The sequence below is a fragment of the Lagenorhynchus albirostris genome, chromosome 4 (assembly GCF_949774975.1).
Source record: "Lagenorhynchus albirostris chromosome 4, mLagAlb1.1, whole genome shotgun sequence".
Lineage (NCBI taxonomy): Eukaryota > Metazoa > Chordata > Mammalia > Artiodactyla > Delphinidae > Lagenorhynchus > Lagenorhynchus albirostris.
In genome coordinates this window covers 25,003,543-25,023,793 of record NC_083098.1, presented here as the reverse complement: position 1 = coordinate 25,023,793, position 20,251 = coordinate 25,003,543, and the positions used below count along the sequence as shown (strand labels likewise).

Below are 20,251 nucleotides of genomic sequence, written 5' to 3'. Positions count from 1 at the left end.
ACATGAAAGCTTGAAGGGAAAGCCTGTAGTAACTGACTCCTTGAAGGTATTTCAAATCTGAAAACTGTGCTCAAAATAGGTACTCAAGGGACTTCCCTGCTGGCGCAGTGGTTAAGAATTCCCCTGCCAATGCAGGGGACACAGGTTCGATCTCTGGTGCAGGAAGATCCCACATGCTGCGGAGCAACTAAGCCGGCGAGCCACAACTACTGAGCCTGCATGCTGCAACTACTCAAGCCCGCGTGCCTAGAGCCCGTGCTCCACAACAAGGGAAGCCACCACATTGAGAAGCCTGCACACCGCAACGAAGAGTAGCCCCTGCTCGCCGCAACTAGAGAAAGCCCGCGCAGTAACGAAGACCCAACTCAGCCATAAATAAACAAACAGATATATAGATAGATACAAAAACTTATTTAAAAAATAGGTACTCAATGACCTTCACTGTCATTATTCCAGCTGAGAGGAAAAAAGGAAGTGAGATATGGAAACCATCTGCAGTCTAAGACCAAAATTATTTTAACACCCTGTTCAAACATTTGAAAGGTTGCTGTTAACGAATGATGCTTATGTCATGTGAGATATTCTAACCTATGCTATTGCAGGTCATTAATTTTATAAAACATATAAGTTGGGAGTGGTGCACAACTCTGACTTCAGAGTCTTAAATTGAAGACAATTAAAAGGGACACTAAATTAATAACTGCTTTCTTCTTACCCCACCCCAGCAATTATATTAAATATTCTTCCTAAAAAAAAATTTTTATAGGGGAGAACAGGTTTTTTCACTAAAACAAAAACAACACTCTTTGGTTCAGATACAGATAAGAGCCCTTGATTAACACTGGCAAAGCATTATCGTCAAGCAAATGGTATAGAATGAATATTCTCAGTACCAGGGACAAAGGTACCGAGGACTGCAACACACATACCACTGTCATAAATGCCTAGTAAGCAGTCCTGTGCAAGAGAAGGCGAAAAACCCTCAAGCAAAACAAAACACACTGTTCTTAAGGCTACTTCTCACTCTTACGATTTTACCGTAAAAAATGAGAAAACGGGCTTGCGTTGTTTATGGGGTGTGGGAATCGGCTTTAGCCGTCGTTCCTACAATGCACGACCCACTGAAGGGAAAATAAAGGGCCTTTCAATAAAGACCTGATCGCAAGGAGTTTAAGATATGATAAAGGAGAAGACGGAGAAGTCACCAAGGGGAAAAGTGCTATAAAAGTGCACCCGAAATGTTAAAGGCGTTCACCTGGGAGATTATTTGAGCTAACCCTGGTTACAGCAGAGTACACGCTGCTGTGAGCACAGTGACGTCTGGCCATCATGTCTACAGACGGGGAGTGGACAAGCAGGATTCGACTTCATGGCGGCAAAGATAATTCACTCATTCCACAATCTCCAAACGGTGGAAGAAAAGGCTTCCAAAGGTGCCAGGGGAAGAGTGGGGGTAGTAGGGGACGCTCTGCGTTCTGAAGGCGGCTGTAAGGTTCAGCCCTAGGGCAGGAGCGGGGGAAAGGGGGGACTGGAGGCTGGACCGCTGAGGGGATGGCAGCTAAGGCCATCTTCGGGTCCCCTGGCGGGGGTGGCGGGCCGCAGTGGCAGAGTGCCGAGTCAGCTGGAGGGAGGCGCGAGGCGTCCCCAGCTCTCGGCGGCGCCCGCGCTCCGGCGGTTCCAGCTGTCTCGCTCAAGCCGGCTGCCACGCGCCGCTGCCGTCTCCACCGCCGCCACCTGAGGCCTAACCAAAGGCTCTGGGAGAACGTCCCTACGGTGTGCAGACCGTGGCAGACTACAGCTAAAGGCCAAACCCTTCCAGGCTATTCACGTACCTGGAGAAACAGATTCCCCTTGCGGAGGGGAACGCAGAGGCCAAATCAGTTCTTGCTTTCACTTCTCAGCCACACAACGTGTTCCTACGGCCACTGGCCAAAATGGCGGTGCCCAGCCGCCGCCTCACGCATGCCACAGGGAGGTAGTGCGCGTGCGCGACAGGGCGCGCTGCGCGGAGCCCTGGAGGGAGGTAGGGCGAGACGGCGGAGAGTGACGTCATTGTACTGCGACCCCAATTGACGTTGTTGGGTAAGCGAGGCGGGCCTGGGAAGCTGAGTGGGAGTGGCGCGGAACTGCAGCGGTTCCTGAAAACCTGAGTGGCGGCAAGCCGGGTCTGCGAGCTGTAAGTGCGTGGGCTTTCCCCGAAGTGGAGAATGGTTCTAGCTTAAGCAGACGGGTTCTCTTCCCCAATGTCAATCTCCTATTTCGCTCCCGATTTCCTCAAAGCTGGTGGGTCAGGAATGGATCCTTAGCCGCTGCCTATTCTCGCACTTCGGGCAGAGGTGTCAAGCAGAACCCACGGAGTCTGGTCCAGACACTGCTCGTGGTGGCGTTCTCTCCTTGGCCTCAGCTCCTGAACGGTGTGGCCACGAACCCGTTCTTCTCCGAGTTCCGTGCTTTATCCACTTGGTGGCGTCCAGTACCAAGTTCGGCGGTTAAATTCTGCTCCAATAATAGAGATGGGCCATTTTTTTGGACAATTTGACATTTTTGGGTATTTGGCAATGTGGCCACAGGTTTAGTCGTCTCATCCCAGACCTTACTTAACTTGCAGGTGGCAAATACTTTACGATTGAAGCTATTCATTCATCCATTTATTTATTCAGTAAATTGCTAATGGAGCGTTTAAACCTCAGGCCTTTCCAAAGTTTGCAGTCCAGTGTCTATTATTATTTAAAGAGTATCAACTGCTTGTGTGGAGATTAGGGAACAACTGAGATCTGACTCAGGAGGTGTCAAGGAGATGGTATACAGACCTTTTAGCACAGGTTTATAACAGCATTTACGTATAACGATGTTCAATAGCTGTAACTTTGCACTACCGAAGCAGTTTTACATGTTGTTCACAATCCACTATTTTTTTTTTTCACGTTTGGATATGCCTACCAAGATTAACAAAAGATGAAGTAAACTTGTGGTTTAGAATAGGCCAGTTATTCACTTCTAGACCTTAAAGGCATTTTTCTGACTTTATGTACTATGGTAAGAGCACATATAAATGGAGCTTTTGACAACTAATGAGAAGATGTGATTTTTCTCTGCATCACTTAACGGATTATTTAAAATGTAGACCAATATTTACATATTCCTGGAATAAGAGTATTTCAGTCTGACTTTTCTAGGGAAAAACTTCATTTGGATTGGAATTTTTACTCATAGAGGTATACAATTGCATAGCATTATAGGAGTATAGATCAAATCAACCCATTTGACAGGAAAGGAAATAAAGCCCAAGGCGAGGCTGAAGTTGACACCCTGATCCTGTGCCCTTTGACTACTATAGTCTGCTGCTTTGCACAACTTGTAAGTTATAATATATTCTATTTTAGAAACAAAAACTGAATTCCCAAGAGTTTTTAATTACAGTGATTATGTCAACTGCTTTCGAGAAATAGATGATTAATATCCAGGATATATTAGTGATCGATTTGGCTATTAAATTTTTACTTTTATGTTTTGTAGAAAGATGCTCAGGTCTGGGTATAATGTGGATACTTTTTTTTTCTACATAGAATATTTTTAAAATGACCACACCAAACAAGACACCTCCCGGTGCTGACCCTAAGCAGTTGGAAAGGACTGGAACAGTACGGGAAATTGGGTCACAAGCTGTTTGGTCACTCTCATCTTGCAAACCAGGTAAAACAAAACAACACAAAAATGCTGTTCATAATAACTGCTGAAAGTTTTCTTGTGCGCTGGACTAACTTTAATATTCTTTCTGTTAAGATGCTTTATTTTAATTCTAAAATAAATCTAATTGGATTTTCATTTGTTATATATCTTCTCAATTGCTTTACTAGTATCTGCTTCAGTTTAACTGCACATGTCTCATAAGGTCTCTCCCTCTTTTTTTTTTTTAAATATTTATTTATTTACTTAGACTGTGCCGGGTCTTAGTTGCAGTACAGTGATTGCTGTGGCACTCGGGATCTTTAGTTGTGGCATGCAGACTTAGTTGCAGTATGCGGACTCTTCAGTTACAGCATGCATGTAGCATCTAGTTCCCTGACCAGGGATCGAACCTGGGCCCCCTGCATTGGGACCATAGAGTCTTACCCACTGGACCACCAGGGAAGTCCCTCATAAATTCTCTTTTTACCCTCTCTCTGGTATCATTCAGTTATTTGGTTAGCTTTTTTTTTTTTTTTTTTTGCTATTTCTCTGGATAGGATAAGTGGTTGATACATTTTCTGAGTGATTACACATACCCAAATAACTTTATTTTACTCTTGGTTGGGATAGAATTCTTGGATGGCAGTCCTTTTCTCTCAAAAATTTGTGGATCCTGTTTTACCATTTTCTTTTTTGTCATGTTGCAACTAAGAAGGCTATGCCTGTCTCTCACTTTCTAAGTAACTTGTTCTTTCTTTCTGGCAGCATTTAAGCTTTTTCTGTTTATTCTTAGACTTCAAGAGTTTTGCCAGGATGTGCCAGGATACATGTGTACCTTTTCTCATCTGTCTAACCTATAATTTGATGAGTATTTTCAGTCTGTAGAATCAAGCTCAGAGAAAGTTTTTTAGCTTGAGTAATGTTAATGATAATGTTATTGATTTGGTAGTCACTTTTCCCTCAGAAACTTCTACTATTTACATGTTGTCTCCTGTAGTGTCTTCCCACTCAAGCCTCTTCTGTTTCCCCTTAAGATCCTTTTCTCTCTCTTTTTATGAGTAGCTGGGGATATACAGAAAAACTCACCCTTTTTGTGTTTATAGTTCTATGAATTTTTTTGTTTTTAATTTTTAAAAATTAATTAATTAGGGGTTCCCTGGTGGCACAGTGGTTGAGAGTCCGCCTGCCAATGCAGGGGACACGGGTTCATGCCCCGGTCCGGGAAGGTCCCACATGCCGTGGAGCGGCTGGGCCCATGAGCCATGGCAGCTGAGCCTGCGTGTCTGGAGCCTGTGCTCCGCAACGGGAGAGGCCACAACAGTGAGAGGCCCGCGTATGACCAAAAAAAAAAAAAAATTAATTAATTAATTTATTTATTTATTATTTTGGCCGCACCACGTGGCATGTGGGATCTTAATTCCCTGACCAGGGATCGAATCCAAGCCCCCTGCAGTGGAAGTACGGAGTCTTAACCACTGGACTGCCAGGGAAGTCCCATAGTTCTATGAATTTTAACAAACACATCACAAATAAAGAATATTTCTATCATTCAAAGAAATTTCCTCATGTCCCTTTGTAGTCAGTCTTCTGCCCCCTCCTAAACCCCTGACAACCTCTGATCCATTTTGTGTCCCTTTGGTTTTGCCTTTTTCAGAATGCCATATAAACGTAATCATACTTTATGTAGCTCTTAGGGTCCAGCTTCTTTCACTTAGCATAATGCATTTGTGATTGTTCTATCAGGAGTTGGTTCCTTTTTATTGCTGATTACTGTTCCGCTGTACAGATGTGCCACAATTTGTCTACCTATTCACCAGTTAATGGACATTTAGGTTTACGGTAGCAGCTTCCCAGATGGTCCCAGTGATCCTTGTTTCCTGGTATTCGTACCCTTCTGATGACCTCTGTCACATTGTGTCTGGGTTAGTCTCTGGGACGAGGAGAATATGGCAGAAATGATGGTATGTGACTTCTGAGACTAGATCATAAAAGACATTGTGGCTCTGCCTTGCTGTTATTTGGATCACGCACTCTAGGGGAAGCCAGCCATTTTGTGAGGAAACAAGGGGACCTGTGGAGAGGTTGGTGTGGCAAAGAAACAGGGCCTTCTGACAATAGCCAGTGGGGAACTGAGGCCTTTTGTCAACAGTCAAATGAGTAAGCTACCTTAGAATGGATTCTCCAGCTCTAGTCAAGCTTTTAGATAATTACTTCAGATAACTTGACCGCAAACTCATGAGAGTCCCAGAGCCAAGCTGCGCAACCAAGCTGGTCCCAAATTCCTATCCCACAGAAATTGTGAAGTGATGCATGTTTGGTGTTTTAAGGCGCTAAGTTAACTAAGATAAGGTTGCTTCCAATATTTGGTGATTATGGATGAAGCTGCTATAAACATTCATGTACTGGTTTTCTTGTGGACATATATTTTCATTTTTCTTGAGTAAATACTTACAAGTAGAATTGCTGGGTTCTATTGTTTTTATTTCTTCCTTTGCATTAGCTAAGACTTGCAACATGATGTTGCATAGGAGTGGCAAAAAGGGATATCCTTGCCTTATTCCTGATCATAGTGGGAAAACTTCTATTTTCTCACTATTATATATGATGTTAGCTGTTGTTTTTTTGTAGATAATATAAAGTTGAAGAAGTTCCATTATATTTCTAGTTTGCTAATAGATTTTGTCTTGAATGGATGTTGGATTTGTCAAATGTTTTCTCAACATCTAATGATATGATCATGTGGTTTTTCTCCTTTAGCCTGTTGTTTGTTTTGATGGATTACATTAGTTAATTTTAGAATGTTGAAACAGCTGTGCATACCTGGAATAAATTCCAATTGATTGTGGTAAATAATTCTTTTTATACATGGATTCAATTTGCTAATATTTTCTTGACAATTTTTGCATCTGTGTTCATGAGAGATATTGTTCTTTAATTTACCTTTCTTGTGATGTCTTTGTCTGATTTTGTTATTAGGGTAATGTTGCCTTTATAGAGTCAGTTAGAAAGTATTCCCTCTGATTCTATTTTCTGGAAGAGATTATGCAGACTAGGTATTATTTCTTCCTTGAAAGTTTGACATAAGTCACCAGTGAAACCATCTAGGCCTGGTGATTGCTTTTGGAAGGGTATTAATTTTTTATTCAATTTTTGTAATAGATATAGGCTTATTCATATTATCTGTTTCTTCTTGTGTGAGTTTTGGTAGATTGTGTCTTTCAAGGAATTGGTCCATTTTATTTATCAAATTTGTGGGCATGAAGTCTATAATACTCCTTTATTACCCTTTTTATTGTCCATGGGATCAGTAGTGATGGCCCCTCTTTCATTTTTTATATTAGTAATTTGTGTCTTCTTTCTTTTTTTCTTGGTTAGCCTGGTTAGAGGTTTATTGATTTTATTGACCTTTTCAAAGAACCAGCTTGTGGTATTGGTAATTTTTCTCTATTAATTTGCTGTTTTTAGTTTCATTGATTTTTTTCTTTGATTTTTATTATTTCTTTCTTCTGCTTGTTTTGGATTTAATTTGCTTTTCTTTTTCTAGTTTTCTAAGGTGAATGCTTAGATTATTGACTTTAGAGCTTTCTTCTTTACTAATATATATGTAGTTCATGCTATAAATGCTAAATTTCAGAAAGCAGTGCTTTCTGTTAATGATTTCTAGTTTAATTCTGCTGTGGTCTGGGAGCACACTTTGTGTGATTTCTATTCTTTTAAATGTTTTTATTGTGTTTTATAGCCCAAAATGTGGTCCATTTTCGTTAATGTGGCATGTGAACTTGAGAAGAATTGTGTATTCTGCTGTCATTGGATGAAGTAATCTATAAATATCAGTTTGATCTAGCTGATTGACTGTGCTGTTCAGTTCAACCATATACTTGCTGATTTTCTGCCTGATGGGTAAAGGTTAAGATTCAGAGGCTAAAATTTCTTTAGTGTCTTTGTTTTTGTCTCCTTGTTATCTTTGGATTTCCCTAGAGACTCCTTAAATGGCATCTAAACTTGCAGTTTTTTGAATTTAACCTCCTGATATTATGTTGGAGCCCTGTTGATATGGTGGTAAGTTATGGGGGGAATGGAAGTGTTCTATAATCCTTTGATTAGATCTCAGTCTTTTAGTGGGCCTGTGTTCATGGCTGTGACCTTACAAGCACTTCTCAACTTTTCTTTCCCCACTTAGATGAGACAGGAAGTCTAGAGGGGGATGGAGTTGGGTATTTTCCCTCCCCCATGTCAGGCTCTGGTAAAACCCATGTTGCTTAGGTTCTGCTAAAACAGTTTTCCTTTAAGTCAGGCCTTTGTTAAAGGGGAAGAAAATGCTTTTGGTTTATTTCATAAAGATTACTTTCCCCCTCTATCTGCAGGAAGCACTGGAGAATTTTCTCTGATCTTTACCCTGAAGAGAACCTGGTGGGGCTCCTAGAGGTAAAACTCATGAAAATGTGGAGTCCTCTCTAAGGCTGGGCTTCCAGGAGCTTTTAATCTCTCAAGCTAGTCTGTACTCAGTCTCTAGCAATTAGTGAATGAACAATTACTCAATTACTCTTTAAGTTTTCCTACCAGTTGCTAACTCTAGTGGTGGTTTCTGCTCCTGGTAAGATGTGATTCTCTGTTTTCTGTTCTCTTCAGTTTTTTGGGTGGTGGTTTGCCCTGTGACCTCTTTGGGACCTAAGAAAAATTATTGGTTTTCAGTTAGTTCAGCTTTTTTGTTGTTGTTGTGAGGATGAGAGTGACATTGTCCAAACTCTTTACATGTCACATCGGAAACTAGAAGTTCTTCCTTTTACTTTTAAACTGTATATATCTTTTTATTTGAAGTGGATTTCTTATAGACAGCATATTATTGGGTCTTACTTTTTAAAATCCAGTCTGACATTCTTTATCTTATAATTGGGAGTATTTAGACCATTTACACCTAATGTACCTACTGATGTAATTAGATTTAAAACTACGACCTTGGAATTTGGGGGGTTTTGTCCATTTATTCCCTCTTTTTTAAACCTGATTTTGGATAAATTCAGTATTTTTTATGATTCTGTTTTATCTCCACTATTGACTCATTAGTTATACATCCTTTTTGAAATTTTTGAGGGATTGCCCTAAGGATTACACTGTACATCTTTAATTGTCACAGTTTACCTTCAAGTAATATTATACTACTATAGATATGGTATACAAATCCTTCAGTATACTTCCAATTAATGCCCATGCTTTATGCCATTTTTGTTATGTATTTTATTTTTGCATATTTTAAACCCCCAGAATATATTGTTGCTATTTTTGTTTTAAAAGATCAGTTATATTTTGGAGTGATTAAAAAACAAACTTTATGCTTACTTTAACGTTTTCAATTTGGGGAACTTTTTATTGTTTTGAATAGATCCAGGTTTCTGTCTGGTATCATATTCCTCCTGTCTGAAGAACTTTCTTTACATTTTTTGTGTTGCAGGTCTGCTAGCACTGTTTGGTTGAAAAAAATTTCATTTTGCTTTTATTACTGTCATATATGTTCCCTGCATGAAATTCTAGGTTAGCAGGTTTCTCCTTTTACTACTGTAAAAATGTCATTCTGTATCTTCTGGCTTGCATAGTTTCTGAAGAAAAGTCTGCTGTAGTTAATGTGGCTTTTTTCCTAGCTGGCTTTAAGATTTTATCGTTAATTTTCAGCAATATAAACATTATGTGTCCACGTGTATGCGTGTGTGTGTGTTTAATCCTGCTTGAGATCCACTGAGATTCTTGGATCTTCTGGTTTAATGTCTTGCATTACTTTATGAAAATTCATGGCCATTATTTCTTCAAGTATTTCTTTTGCCCCATCCTCATCCTTCTGGGAATCCAATTATACATATGCTAGACCATTTAATTTGCTAGACCATTTGGTATTTGTCCCCTTGCTTTTAGGTGCTCTATTTTTTGTTTTTTCTTTTTTTTTCTCTTTGTGTTTTGCTTTGGGGTTTTTTAATTGGCCTAGCTTCAAGTCTACTACTTCTTTCTTTGGCATTATTGAGTCTACTAATGATTCTGTCTACAGAATCTTTCATCTCTGATATGGTGTTTTTTATTATGGCTTTTTCATTTGACTCTTAAAGGAGTTTTCTCCTATGTTGAAATTCCCTGTCTTTTCCTGCATTTCATCTACCTTTTCCCCTAGATTCTTTAACGTATTAATCATAGCTATTTAAAGTCCCCATTTGTTAGTTTCAACATCTGGTTCATCTCTGAGTCTATTTCTAGTGATCGCTTTATCTTTTGATAATATTTGTTTCTCTTGCTTGTTTGTGCGTCATAAATGTTTACTGAATGCCAAACATCACATATAGATTAGTAGATACTGAGAAAAATGGTATTTATACTTTGAAATGGATACCTGTTTTCCTCTGTCAGCCTTTTATAGTGGGGGTTGTGTTAGTTAGGAATTGAGCTGGGTTTGAGTTTGTTTGTTTTATTATGGTTACTTTCAATATCACAGGCTTCAAATTCCTCTAAAGATGCCCAGTACTTATGGCGGGGCTGTTGTGCCAGAGGAGTTTTCTTAATGTTCCTCCTCCACAGTCATTTTCAGTTATCTCTGTATCCCTGTGCTTCAGAGGGTGTCTCTCTCCATCCTCTTGCCCTGCCTCCAGCAGTAAAATGCGATGGTTGTAACTCAGTGCAGGGGATCAGAGGCAGGATTTCTTCTCTGTTTTCCTGGTCTAGCTTCAATCCTAGACAGCCCTTGCATGTCTGACCTCCAGGTTGGGACTTTCTCAGCATTTTGGTCCCTCCTACCTATGATAGTGAAACTCTGGACTTTCCTAGGAGAGAGTTTTCTGCCCCATCCCCAGAGGAAGGAGTGTTTTCTGCTTCTTCCCCAAGTGTAGAGTGTTTTTTCTTTTACTTTTCTCCCAGCAAGGATAGGTCTGTGCGGTTGGGGTTTTTGCTTTTCCTGCAGTGGCAGTCTGTCCCCTCCTCCAGGCATGTACCACTGACGTAGGCTTTCCAATCTCTTGCTTTCCCCAAAAAATGTCCTCTAATGTGTACAGTGAGGCCCTTAGAAAAGAGTCTGAGAGTCAGAGTGAGTTCACCTTGTGTTTGTGACTCCCAGGGCTGCTATACTTTTATGATAGCCCATGCTTAGCCTTTAGCAATTTGTTGAAATTCTACCTGATTTCTCCTTCTATGTTTATTTGCTCGCTGATCCTTCCTTCCATGCTCTACCACAGTTGGGACAGGCTGCCCATCCTTTCTCTCCTAACCTGGGAGCTGACCCTTCTTGGATTTCAGGATATTTGGTTGCTGCGTGATTTTAAGCACTCATGTTTTCAAGAAAAATTATGAGTTTGTAGTTTATCTAGCCTTTTCTTGTTGTTTGAGTGAGGATGGTGCCTTTTTCTAGCTTCATGTATCCTAGACTGCTTCAGAAGTTTCTAATATTCTTTATTTTCTTATTTTTTAATTTTTAAAAAAATTTTAAATTTTTGGCTGTGTTGTGTCTTCGTTGCTGCACGCAGGCTTTCTCTAGTTGCGGCGAGTGGGGGTTACTCCTCCTTGCGGTGTGTGGGCTTCTCCTTGCAGTGGCTTCTCTTGTTGCGGAGCACAGGCTCTAGGTACACAGGCTTCAGTAGTTGTGGCACGCGGGCTCAGTAGTTGTGACACACGGGCTCTAGAGCGCAGGCTTAGTAATTGTGGCACATGGGCTTAGTTTCTCTGCGGCATGTGGGATCCTCCCGGATCAGGGCTCGAGCCCGTGTCTGCTGCATTGGTAGGTGGATTCCTAACCACTGTGCTACCAGGGAAGCCCTCTAATATTCTTTATAGCACCAAATATTTCTGTGAATTTGCTCAGGTTGAGTATCTTCTATTGCTTTACTGAGTAGCATAATTCGACTGGTGCCATACTGATGTCAGTAACAGGGTAAGAATCAGTGCCAGTTCACATTCTTTTATGCTGTGGGGCTTGGCAGAGGACAACACCTAGAAGTTACTGGTCCCCTGAAGATGCCCCACTGCTCTGACATCTTGGAGGTGCAGAAGAGAACAATGGCTGACACTACCAGAAGAATGGTGGGGATCACTTAAAAATGTGTTGGGTATGAAAGTCTTGAAATTCATCATTGTGCTGTCACACATTTTACTTCTGTGATTTTCAGCTTTGTGTTCATCAGTGAAATATAATTATATGATTATCATTTTGCATGTTATGAATGACTGAATAGTCTTTATTAATGCGAAACAGCATGAGAAAGTTAGTTGTTTAACCTTTACTTAACCTTACTTCTTTATGGTCAGATATTTTTCAGTTCAAGTCAGCAGACAGTTGCTGAAATCTGTAACACTGTTAGAGATTAAAAAATAAAAAAGACACACAGACCTTGTTGTCAAGGAGTTCACGATCTAATGGAGGAATTGTATCTTTAAATTAGTCATTATTATACAATGTAATAATTTATGACTTTTATTTGATGCTTCCTAAGAGAGGTTCTGTTGTAAGTACTTTGCATGTATAAAATAAACAACTGTCTCAGTAAAGTCTCCAAAAGTCGTATGAAGTATTTACTGTTATTTTTTATCATTTTCCAAATGAGGAAACTGTAGTACAGACAGATTAAGCAGTTTGGCAAATATCCCCTAATAAGTGGGAATGCTGGGACTCAAGGCAGTCAGGCTTTCACTAGGTCGTACTGCTTCCCTCTAAGCATGGGCTCAGTGCAGTAGTGGGCCAAAGGAGAAAGTGATTGACACTGCTTCAGAGGATCAGGGAAGTCTTCATGGAGATGATGCGTATCTGGCATGATGGGGCAAGGTAGAATTTCACTGGGGAAGGACATAAAGGCAAGAGGAACAGTATGTGCAAAGGTGTATAGCTAAGCAAAACATGGTTCTTTCGAAGAATTGTGAGTAGTCAGTAAGACTAGAACAGAGGGAAGTGGCATAGGTGAAACTAGCTAGTTAGGAAGAGGCCTGATCATAGGGGGCTTTGTTAAACAGTTCATACCTGGGAGTTCCCTGGTGGCCTAGTGGTTAGGATTCTGGGCTTTCACTGCTGTGCCTTGGGTTCAATCCCTGGTCAGGGGACTGAGATCCCGCAAGCTGCGCAGCATGGCCAAAAATATAAAATTAAAAAAAAAAGTTCATACTTTATTGTACAGAGAGTATGAGCCATTGAGCAATTTAAAGTAGCAGAATGAAACAGTGTTTGTTCACATTTGAGAACTGTGAAGGATGGACTGAAGTGAGGCAAGATTAGAGGTAAAGAAATGAGTTACGAGATATGCAGTAATTCAGGTGAGCACTGATATAAGGGAGAATTTTAATAAACTTTCAAAATGTTAGTGTCAGTCTTTGGGAGATACAGATGTACCTCACTGCTACAGTATGGTTGGTGGTAGATGGCTTTGCAAAATTATTATTTTATCTTTGGAAATGCTGGTTCAATATTTCACTCAGATTAAAGTTGGAATGTATTTAGTAGATTCAGCTTAATTGAATACGCATCAGAAAACAATTCCACAGTTCAGCACAATTGTCAGTCTCTGCCCAAGAGACTGGAAAAACTAAAGGTCAGATTTGTGTGGTTGCCGGCATGATACCAGAGTCTTATTATAATAATTTAATCATTTAATTTAATAAGCATCAAATGCATACCATGTTGGGAAAGAAGATTAGGAGAAAAATAGGTACATTTTCTATGTTTGACTCTATGCGTGATATTTTATAAGCCGACAAAAATAAGGGATTTGATGAGGCTGTATTTTGTGAATACCTAGAACATACTTTCCACTTGATCCATATCTTCTACCAAGACATTGCCTTTATGAGTTAATTTTGAGAGGCATAATTGGGTGGTGTAAGTTCTATTTTTCTTAAAAAAAAAAAAAAACCTGACGAAATTTTTATTTTCTTTTCATGCTATAACTGACAGTTATGATCATTGAGTTAAAGAATTTCTGAGTTGAATAGCAATATGTGCTTTGGAGAAAATAAAACAGCAATACAATAAATAGATCAAGGAGGACCTCTCGTGGGAAGTGAAATTTGCACTGACATGTAGATGTTAAGAAGAATCCACTATGCAAAGATTTCAGAGAAGAAGCTTCCTGACACAGGGAACACCTAGTTAAAAGGCTCTAAGCTAACTGGTTTGGCATGTTCGAAGTTCAGAAAGAAGGCTAGTGTGGCTGGAGAGTTGTAAGGAGGTTAAGTGGTAGAAGATGACATTGGAGATATAATTAGACATGGGTCAGATTATGTGAACTCTGGTAGGCCTTGGAAAAGAATTTGGATTTTAAGTACAAAGAGAAATCACTAGAGATATTAAGCAGGGAAGCGAGATGATCTGATACAGAATTTTTAAAAGATGTTTAGGTTAACTGAGTTATTATATGAGTTAATAAATATTTCATGATTTAATATATATAAAATGCTTAGAAATGTGCATGGCACATATTAAATGTGATATCAGTGTTTGCTATTATTATTAATTTATTGATATGGGTTAATCTTTTAGATATATTAAATGAAAAGAAAAATGCAAAGTGTAGAAGTATGTATAATATGCCATCATTTGTGTAGAGAGGAAAAAAGAATATATATATTTGCTTACATCTGTGCAAGGGTATGTAAGATACTGATAACTTGGATTATATTTGGAGAAGGCAACTAGATGCTGGGGGGAGAGAGACTTCACCATGTTCTTTTTTGTACCTTGTGAATTTGATCTAAAATGAATATACTACTTAGTCCAAAAATAAAACATAAATTAAATCTGTTTTGCTTAAATTTTTTGAAAACTCCACACTTTATTTTTTTAATTAGTGTAAATTATTATGATTTTAATCAGGAAAAACAATACCAGATAGGTTTCCGTTATCTGGAATGGCTGGATGATATAGGATTTCCAGATAAATTTGCTGAGGAGCAAAGAGGAGGTGGATTCAGGCTTTTACAGTGTAAAAGAGTAGTGTGAAGAACAATTAACAAAGGCCTTCATAGGAGGTAAGGCAGCTGACTGAGAAATGTTGAGTGTGATGAGAATTCAGGAGAGCTTCTACTTCATGAGGTACAAAAATGATTAAAGGGGATTCCACAGTCATTTTCTTGGTGACCTTAACTAAAAGGGCAGTGGCTGTACTGGTTCTAAGGCAAGGGGGGTATCCCTATGTCACAGGGTCCAGTTGCTGGCTATAATACCCTATGGGTCAATGGTGGGCCCCATGTTTTTGGGTGAGTAACTCAAGGACATTCTCTTCCCCTTTTCATATACAAAAAGGAAAACGGGAATCTGATAATTGGGATGCCCAAAGGCAGGTGGGCTTATCAAACTCTCCTTTAAGGCCTTGATGGCTGTGTCCTCCTGTTCTTCTCATAAAATTGGGTCAGGGCTGTTATCATTAAGTAAAACATATAGAGGCTTTGGCCATAAAAGAGAAATTTGGAGTCCAATTTCAGCAATAACCAGCTAGCCCGAGAAAACCTTGCAGTTGGCACTTAAGGGTTTTGGGAAACTTAGGACACCATGAAATCTATTGGGATCTAGGTGTAGCCCTTGTTCTGATATCAGATGCCCTAAATATCAAACCTGAATTTGGGCCAACTGCAATTTTTCTTTGGCAATCTTACGTCCCATTAAGGCTGAAAGCTTTAGCAGGTGGATGCCATTTTCCTGTGAGGAAGCTCTAGAAGGAGAACAAAGAAGCAAATCATTCACATATTGCCACAAAGTAGAACCCCTAGGGAGTTTTATGTCGTCCAGATCAGCTTTTAGCATTTGTGAGAAAACAGGACTCTCAGTAAAACCCTGAGGCATTACTATCTAGGTGAATTGTATTTCTTTCCAAGTGAAGGCAAAGAGGTGTGGGCTTCAACTGGAATACTAAAGAATGCACTGCATAAATCAATTACAGTTAAGAATTTACTCATGGTAGCAATGGGCATTAGTAACATGTGAGGGTTAGGAACAACAGGGTGTCCAGGGATAAATAACAATGTTGTTTATTACTGGTAGGTCCACCCTTAGGTTTTCTCACCAGTAAAATGGGAGAGTTACAGGGACTAGTAAAAGGGATAATGAGGCCTTGAGCCTTGTAATCTTATATTATGGGCTTTATGGCTTGAAAGACTTTCTTACTTATAAGGTATTGATTAATTCCTGGAAGAGGTTTTGAGGGGTCTGTTTGAATCTTGATGGGAGGTGTGCTGTGAATTTTGTTAACGTCAGTTGGAGATTTTGCCCATAAGGAGGGTGGTAGCTGATAATAGGGACAAATGATCAGTGTTTCTGGAATCTGCTCTACTACCATCAAAGATGGAACAAATAAAAGATGTCAGAGGGTCATTTAGTTCACCTGGTTGTTTATTCTGATGACTACCGTCAGTTTCTAAAATTATTTTCCCCTTTTGGGAGAAATTCTGGCATGATAATTCTCTAAGAAGTTTCGACCTAATAAATGAATAGGGATGGATGAACTGAGGGGAAAAAAAGTGTCCAACTCTCAAAGGGCCTAAACAAAAGGGAACGAGTTCAGAGACAGGAACCTCTTGAGGATCATTAGAGATTCCCACTATTTGAATTGTTTTAGTTCTCTGGGGCAGGGGCTGTTTTATAGTAGTGGGGTTTAGAGTGTGGCTTCAGTGTCAGGACTGGAAGAGATTCCTTCCCAGTCTAGAAAAATGTTTCTCCAAACTGATTGAGAGCATTGGGAAGAGCCCTATAGTTCCTCAGAGCCCTGTCATTGAGAATTGGGAGGCCGTTGGAGAGGCTGGTTAGAGGGCTGAAGGCACCTGAAACGCTTAAATTTGTAACTGTTTTTTCCAATGTCCTGACTCTTCGCAATAATAGTAGAAACTAGGAGGGTTTTGGTTCTGTTTAGGAGTCTTCATTTGCTGGAATTGAAAATTAAGAATTTAGGCGGTCTTCCTTTGAGGTGACTCATCTAAAATGCCAGAGAACTGGTTTACCAGATTAACTAAATCTGGAGTGAACATAGTTTCCCATTCCATCCTGGTCCTTTTTATTAGACGGGAAGGGTCCCAGTTCAGCCCATTAATAAACATAGTTAAAAACGACCTGGGTGGAATCAATATCTGAAGGAAGACCAGAATTTTCTTCAAAAACAATTAGAAGTTGATTGTAGTAATCATAAACAGGTTCATCAGACTTTTGTCTGCAAGTCTGAATTTTGTTCCAATCAACAGACTTTGGAAAAGCCTCAGGAATTGCTCGATGAAGTTGCCTAGCGATTGTTCAAGCCTGGTCATATGATAATAAGTTGGTGGACTGGTCTCCCAGTTGTAATTCTAGAGAACATTCAGGATTTTTCCAATTAGCAGTTTTCAGTTGCTGGGCCTGGCCGTCACCAAAAAGCTATGAACTAGTTGATAGGAGTCAGAGAAACCAGGTTGATAAGTTTTAATGACTGTAGTAAATTCCTCAGCAAATATGTGAGGATCTTCAGTTACTTTGGGAAAATTTTGAATATGGCTTGCGGTTCAGTTTTGGTCCAGGGAAATACGAAATTAAGGGTCTAGCCTCTGGATCCTCAGAAGGCTTAATATTAAAGGGGCAGGTTCTGACAAGTTCAGAGGAAAAGGGAGTTGGGAAAGTTTAAGAGAAAAGGGGAAGGTTAGTGAGAGAATTAGTATGGGGGAATTGAAGGAATAGAGGAGGTGTAGGCAGCACAGAAGGGAAGGAGGAAGAGGGCGCCAGAGGTGGAGTCTGGCCACCAGCAGCTGAGGGAGGGAGAGAAGACGATGCCTGAGGTGGCGCCTCAGACAGCCAAGGAAGATAGAGCCTGAGGCTCCAGGAGCCATTGTATCTTTCTTTAATCATTTGTTCGCCTCAGTTAATCTTAAAATTTTATTTTGCAGAGAGGCAATTTTAGACCCCTGATAATGTTGAGAAGCTTCAAAATACCAATCAAACTAAGCATTGCACTCAGTTCTGGAAATTTTTGAGCTATTGTAGTCCAATTCAGTGCTAAGGAAATTAAGTTAGGGATTTCAAAAGTTCTTTGTAATAGCCATTTCTATTCTACATTGCTTTTGGTCAAGTTGGTCCATTTAGTTAGAAATGTGCCTGAGGAAGGACCTTGGCTTTTAAACAAAATCATCTGGAGTCCTCCTAGGGGGTGGGTACCCTCAAAATGTTTCGATAACTAGGATCCCATTTCTCAGTTTTTCTCTGGAGTAAAAGAACAATTTCCAAACAGCTTACAGCACAAACTGCTCAATTCAAACAGCTTGCAGGCTAATCCCAGCCAGTTCGAAGAAGACAGCTTGGTTTTAGAAGGAGCCAGGCCAAAGACTTTTACGGCCAATTTCCATAGGACAGCCCCTTCCAAAGGAGGAGGATGAAGAAAACTGGAACAGTTTCAGAGAAACAGCCCCCGTTCCCGAATGAATGGGCCAAAGGTGTTTTCAGTCAGATTTGGTTGAAACAGTCTGATCTCAAAATTAGACTGACCTGCCAAATGAGTACTCATATACAAAACAAAGCCTTAACCAAAGAGATGAAACCTTAAAATAGATCCCGAATAAAGCCTGGAGAGCTACAAATGCAAAGAGGGCGTGTGCTGAGATCCAAGAGAAAGACTTTCAAACTCCAGGGTCAGTGAGAAAGCAGTGAGTGACAGTGGGTTCAGTGGTGGGTACTGCACCTGTTTGCTTACCAGCCTTGGAGCCATTGGGGGTCTTTTCTCATCCCCGTAGAGGCCACCAACATGTTGATCTGAAATAAATAGTCTGCCAGATATTGCTCCAGCAAAGATGGGTTTACTTAGGATCAGCAGAGAATTGCAATTCAGAGTCTGCAACCATGGCAAGCCAAGTGCAAGTTTCCACACTGAAGTGAAGTAGCACACTTTTACAGAGAGGAAAAGGAAGTTGGGAGGGCTATAGTAAACAGAGAGGCCGTGGCTTTTCATTGGCTGAGTCCTTGCCAAGAAAGGAGACTTTCTTCTTCTTCTTGGGCTCCGTTATGGTCTCAGGGTGTGAGAACTTCCCCTTCTGGTCTCCCAAATCTGTTTGAGATTTCTGTTTATTAATTTTTTATGCTTCTGAGAAGTGAGGTCTGGTTAAGAGGATTGAAGAGTTTTGGTTAATTTAAATTTCACAGTACTCACTATCCTCTTTATCAAACTTTCTGGACAAATATATGTGGTAATTTTGTATTTTGAATATATGGCTCTTTATCATGAGAATTTATTGTCACTCGTGGTGCTTTCAGGATTTGGAGTGGATCAATTACGAGATGACAATCTAGAAACTTATTGGCAGTCAGATGGCTCCCAGCCTCATTTAGTGAACATCCAATTCAGGTAATATATTTTTGAATTTTTCAATTTGTATAGGTTATAAGTAGACAAAGAAATTGATTTTATTTACATAAAATTTAAAGAAATATAGAAATTATATTGAAATGCACTTAACTCTGCTTTTTATAAGCCTTAGAGATTACTTTTCGACTCAACTAGATTATGTTTTAAGTTTATTGTCTTATCCTTTATGAATTCTTTTTTTATTTAATCAACACTTTTTATTGAAGTATACTTGATTTACAATGTTATGTTAATTTCTGTTGGACAGCAAAGTGATTCAGTTATACATATATATACATTCTTTTTTTTAAATATTCTTTTCCATTATGGTTTATCATAGGATATTGAATATAGTTCTCTGTGCTATACAGTAGGACCTTGTTGTTTCCTTTATGAATTCTTCGTGGTACTTTACACAGTTCCTTTTATGTAGATATTTCTCATATATACTTTTCAATATGATTTATTTCAGAAAAGTATGCTTTGCTTATGACCCAATGCAATGCCTTAATGCATTGCGTTAAGTACACCAGGAGTGATGATAAAAAATTTATTCTAACTTATTACTTCTAAGGACACTTTCAGTTTTGAAATGCTTACTTTTGGGGGGAAATGGAAAACCGCCATATGTTTGTCATTTGCTTTGAATTTATTGACAGATGGAAACCAGTTAACTTGCTTATCTTGCTCCATTTACACCATCTATTTTAACATTCTGTAGCATTGTATTTCTAGTTTGTTTTTATTGTCCTAGGATACAGATCAGCACATTTCTTATGAAAAAGCCCAATAGCAAATATTTTAGGCCTTGTGTGCTAGCTGGTCTGTGTTGCAGCTACTCATTAATGTCATTATAGCATGAAAGCAGCTGTAGGCAATGCATAATGACTGAATTTAGCTGTTCTAATTAAACTTTATCTTACAAATGTAGGTGGTGGGCAGGTTTCAGCCAGTCGGCTGTGTATGCCAATTCCTGTCCTAGGGTATTAAATATGTATACACCAGAAATGAAGGTAACAGCTAATATTTTTATAAAGACTTTAAATACCAGATATTTTGCTAAATGCCTTCCCTATTTATTTCCTTTAGCCTTTACAGCTATTTTTATCTTTATTTTGTAGTCTTAGAAGCAGAGATTTAGATAAATCTCTTGTAACTTGCTCTAGGTATCTCATATAAGTTGAATCATAAAATATTTGTCCTTTTGTTTCTAGCTTAACTTAGCATAATGTTTTCATGGTCCAGCCATGTTGTAGCATATATCAGAATTTCATTCCTTCTGAATA

The 20,251-nt window shown here is 39.5% G+C and overlaps 2 protein-coding genes across 3 annotated transcripts in view; one reads left to right on the top strand and one right to left on the bottom strand.

Annotated features, from left to right (window-relative positions):
- ABCE1 (ATP binding cassette subfamily E member 1) overlaps positions 1–1,967 on the bottom strand; it is a 37,961-nt gene extending 35,994 nt beyond the window's left edge. Inside the window, exon 1 of the mRNA XM_060147697.1 lies at positions 1,833–1,967. The gene's annotated coding sequence lies outside the window, so the exon portion shown is untranslated. The remainder of the gene's footprint in view (positions 1–1,832) is intronic.
- The window catches only part of ANAPC10 (anaphase promoting complex subunit 10), a 74,156-nt gene continuing 55,229 nt past the window's right edge, over positions 1,325–20,251 (top strand). Inside the window, exons 1-3 of one of the 2 annotated variants that reach the window (XM_060147699.1) lie at positions 1,325–1,433; positions 3,567–3,693; positions 18,875–18,965. In XM_060147699.1, the coding sequence (XP_060003682.1) occupies positions 3,579–3,693; positions 18,875–18,965 (206 nt within the window). In that variant the 5' untranslated portion in view covers positions 1,325–1,433; positions 3,567–3,578. Of the gene's footprint in view, positions 1,434–2,063; positions 2,177–3,566; positions 3,694–18,874; positions 18,966–20,251 lie in introns of those variants that run through there. The other variant, XM_060147698.1, reaches the window with a different exon arrangement.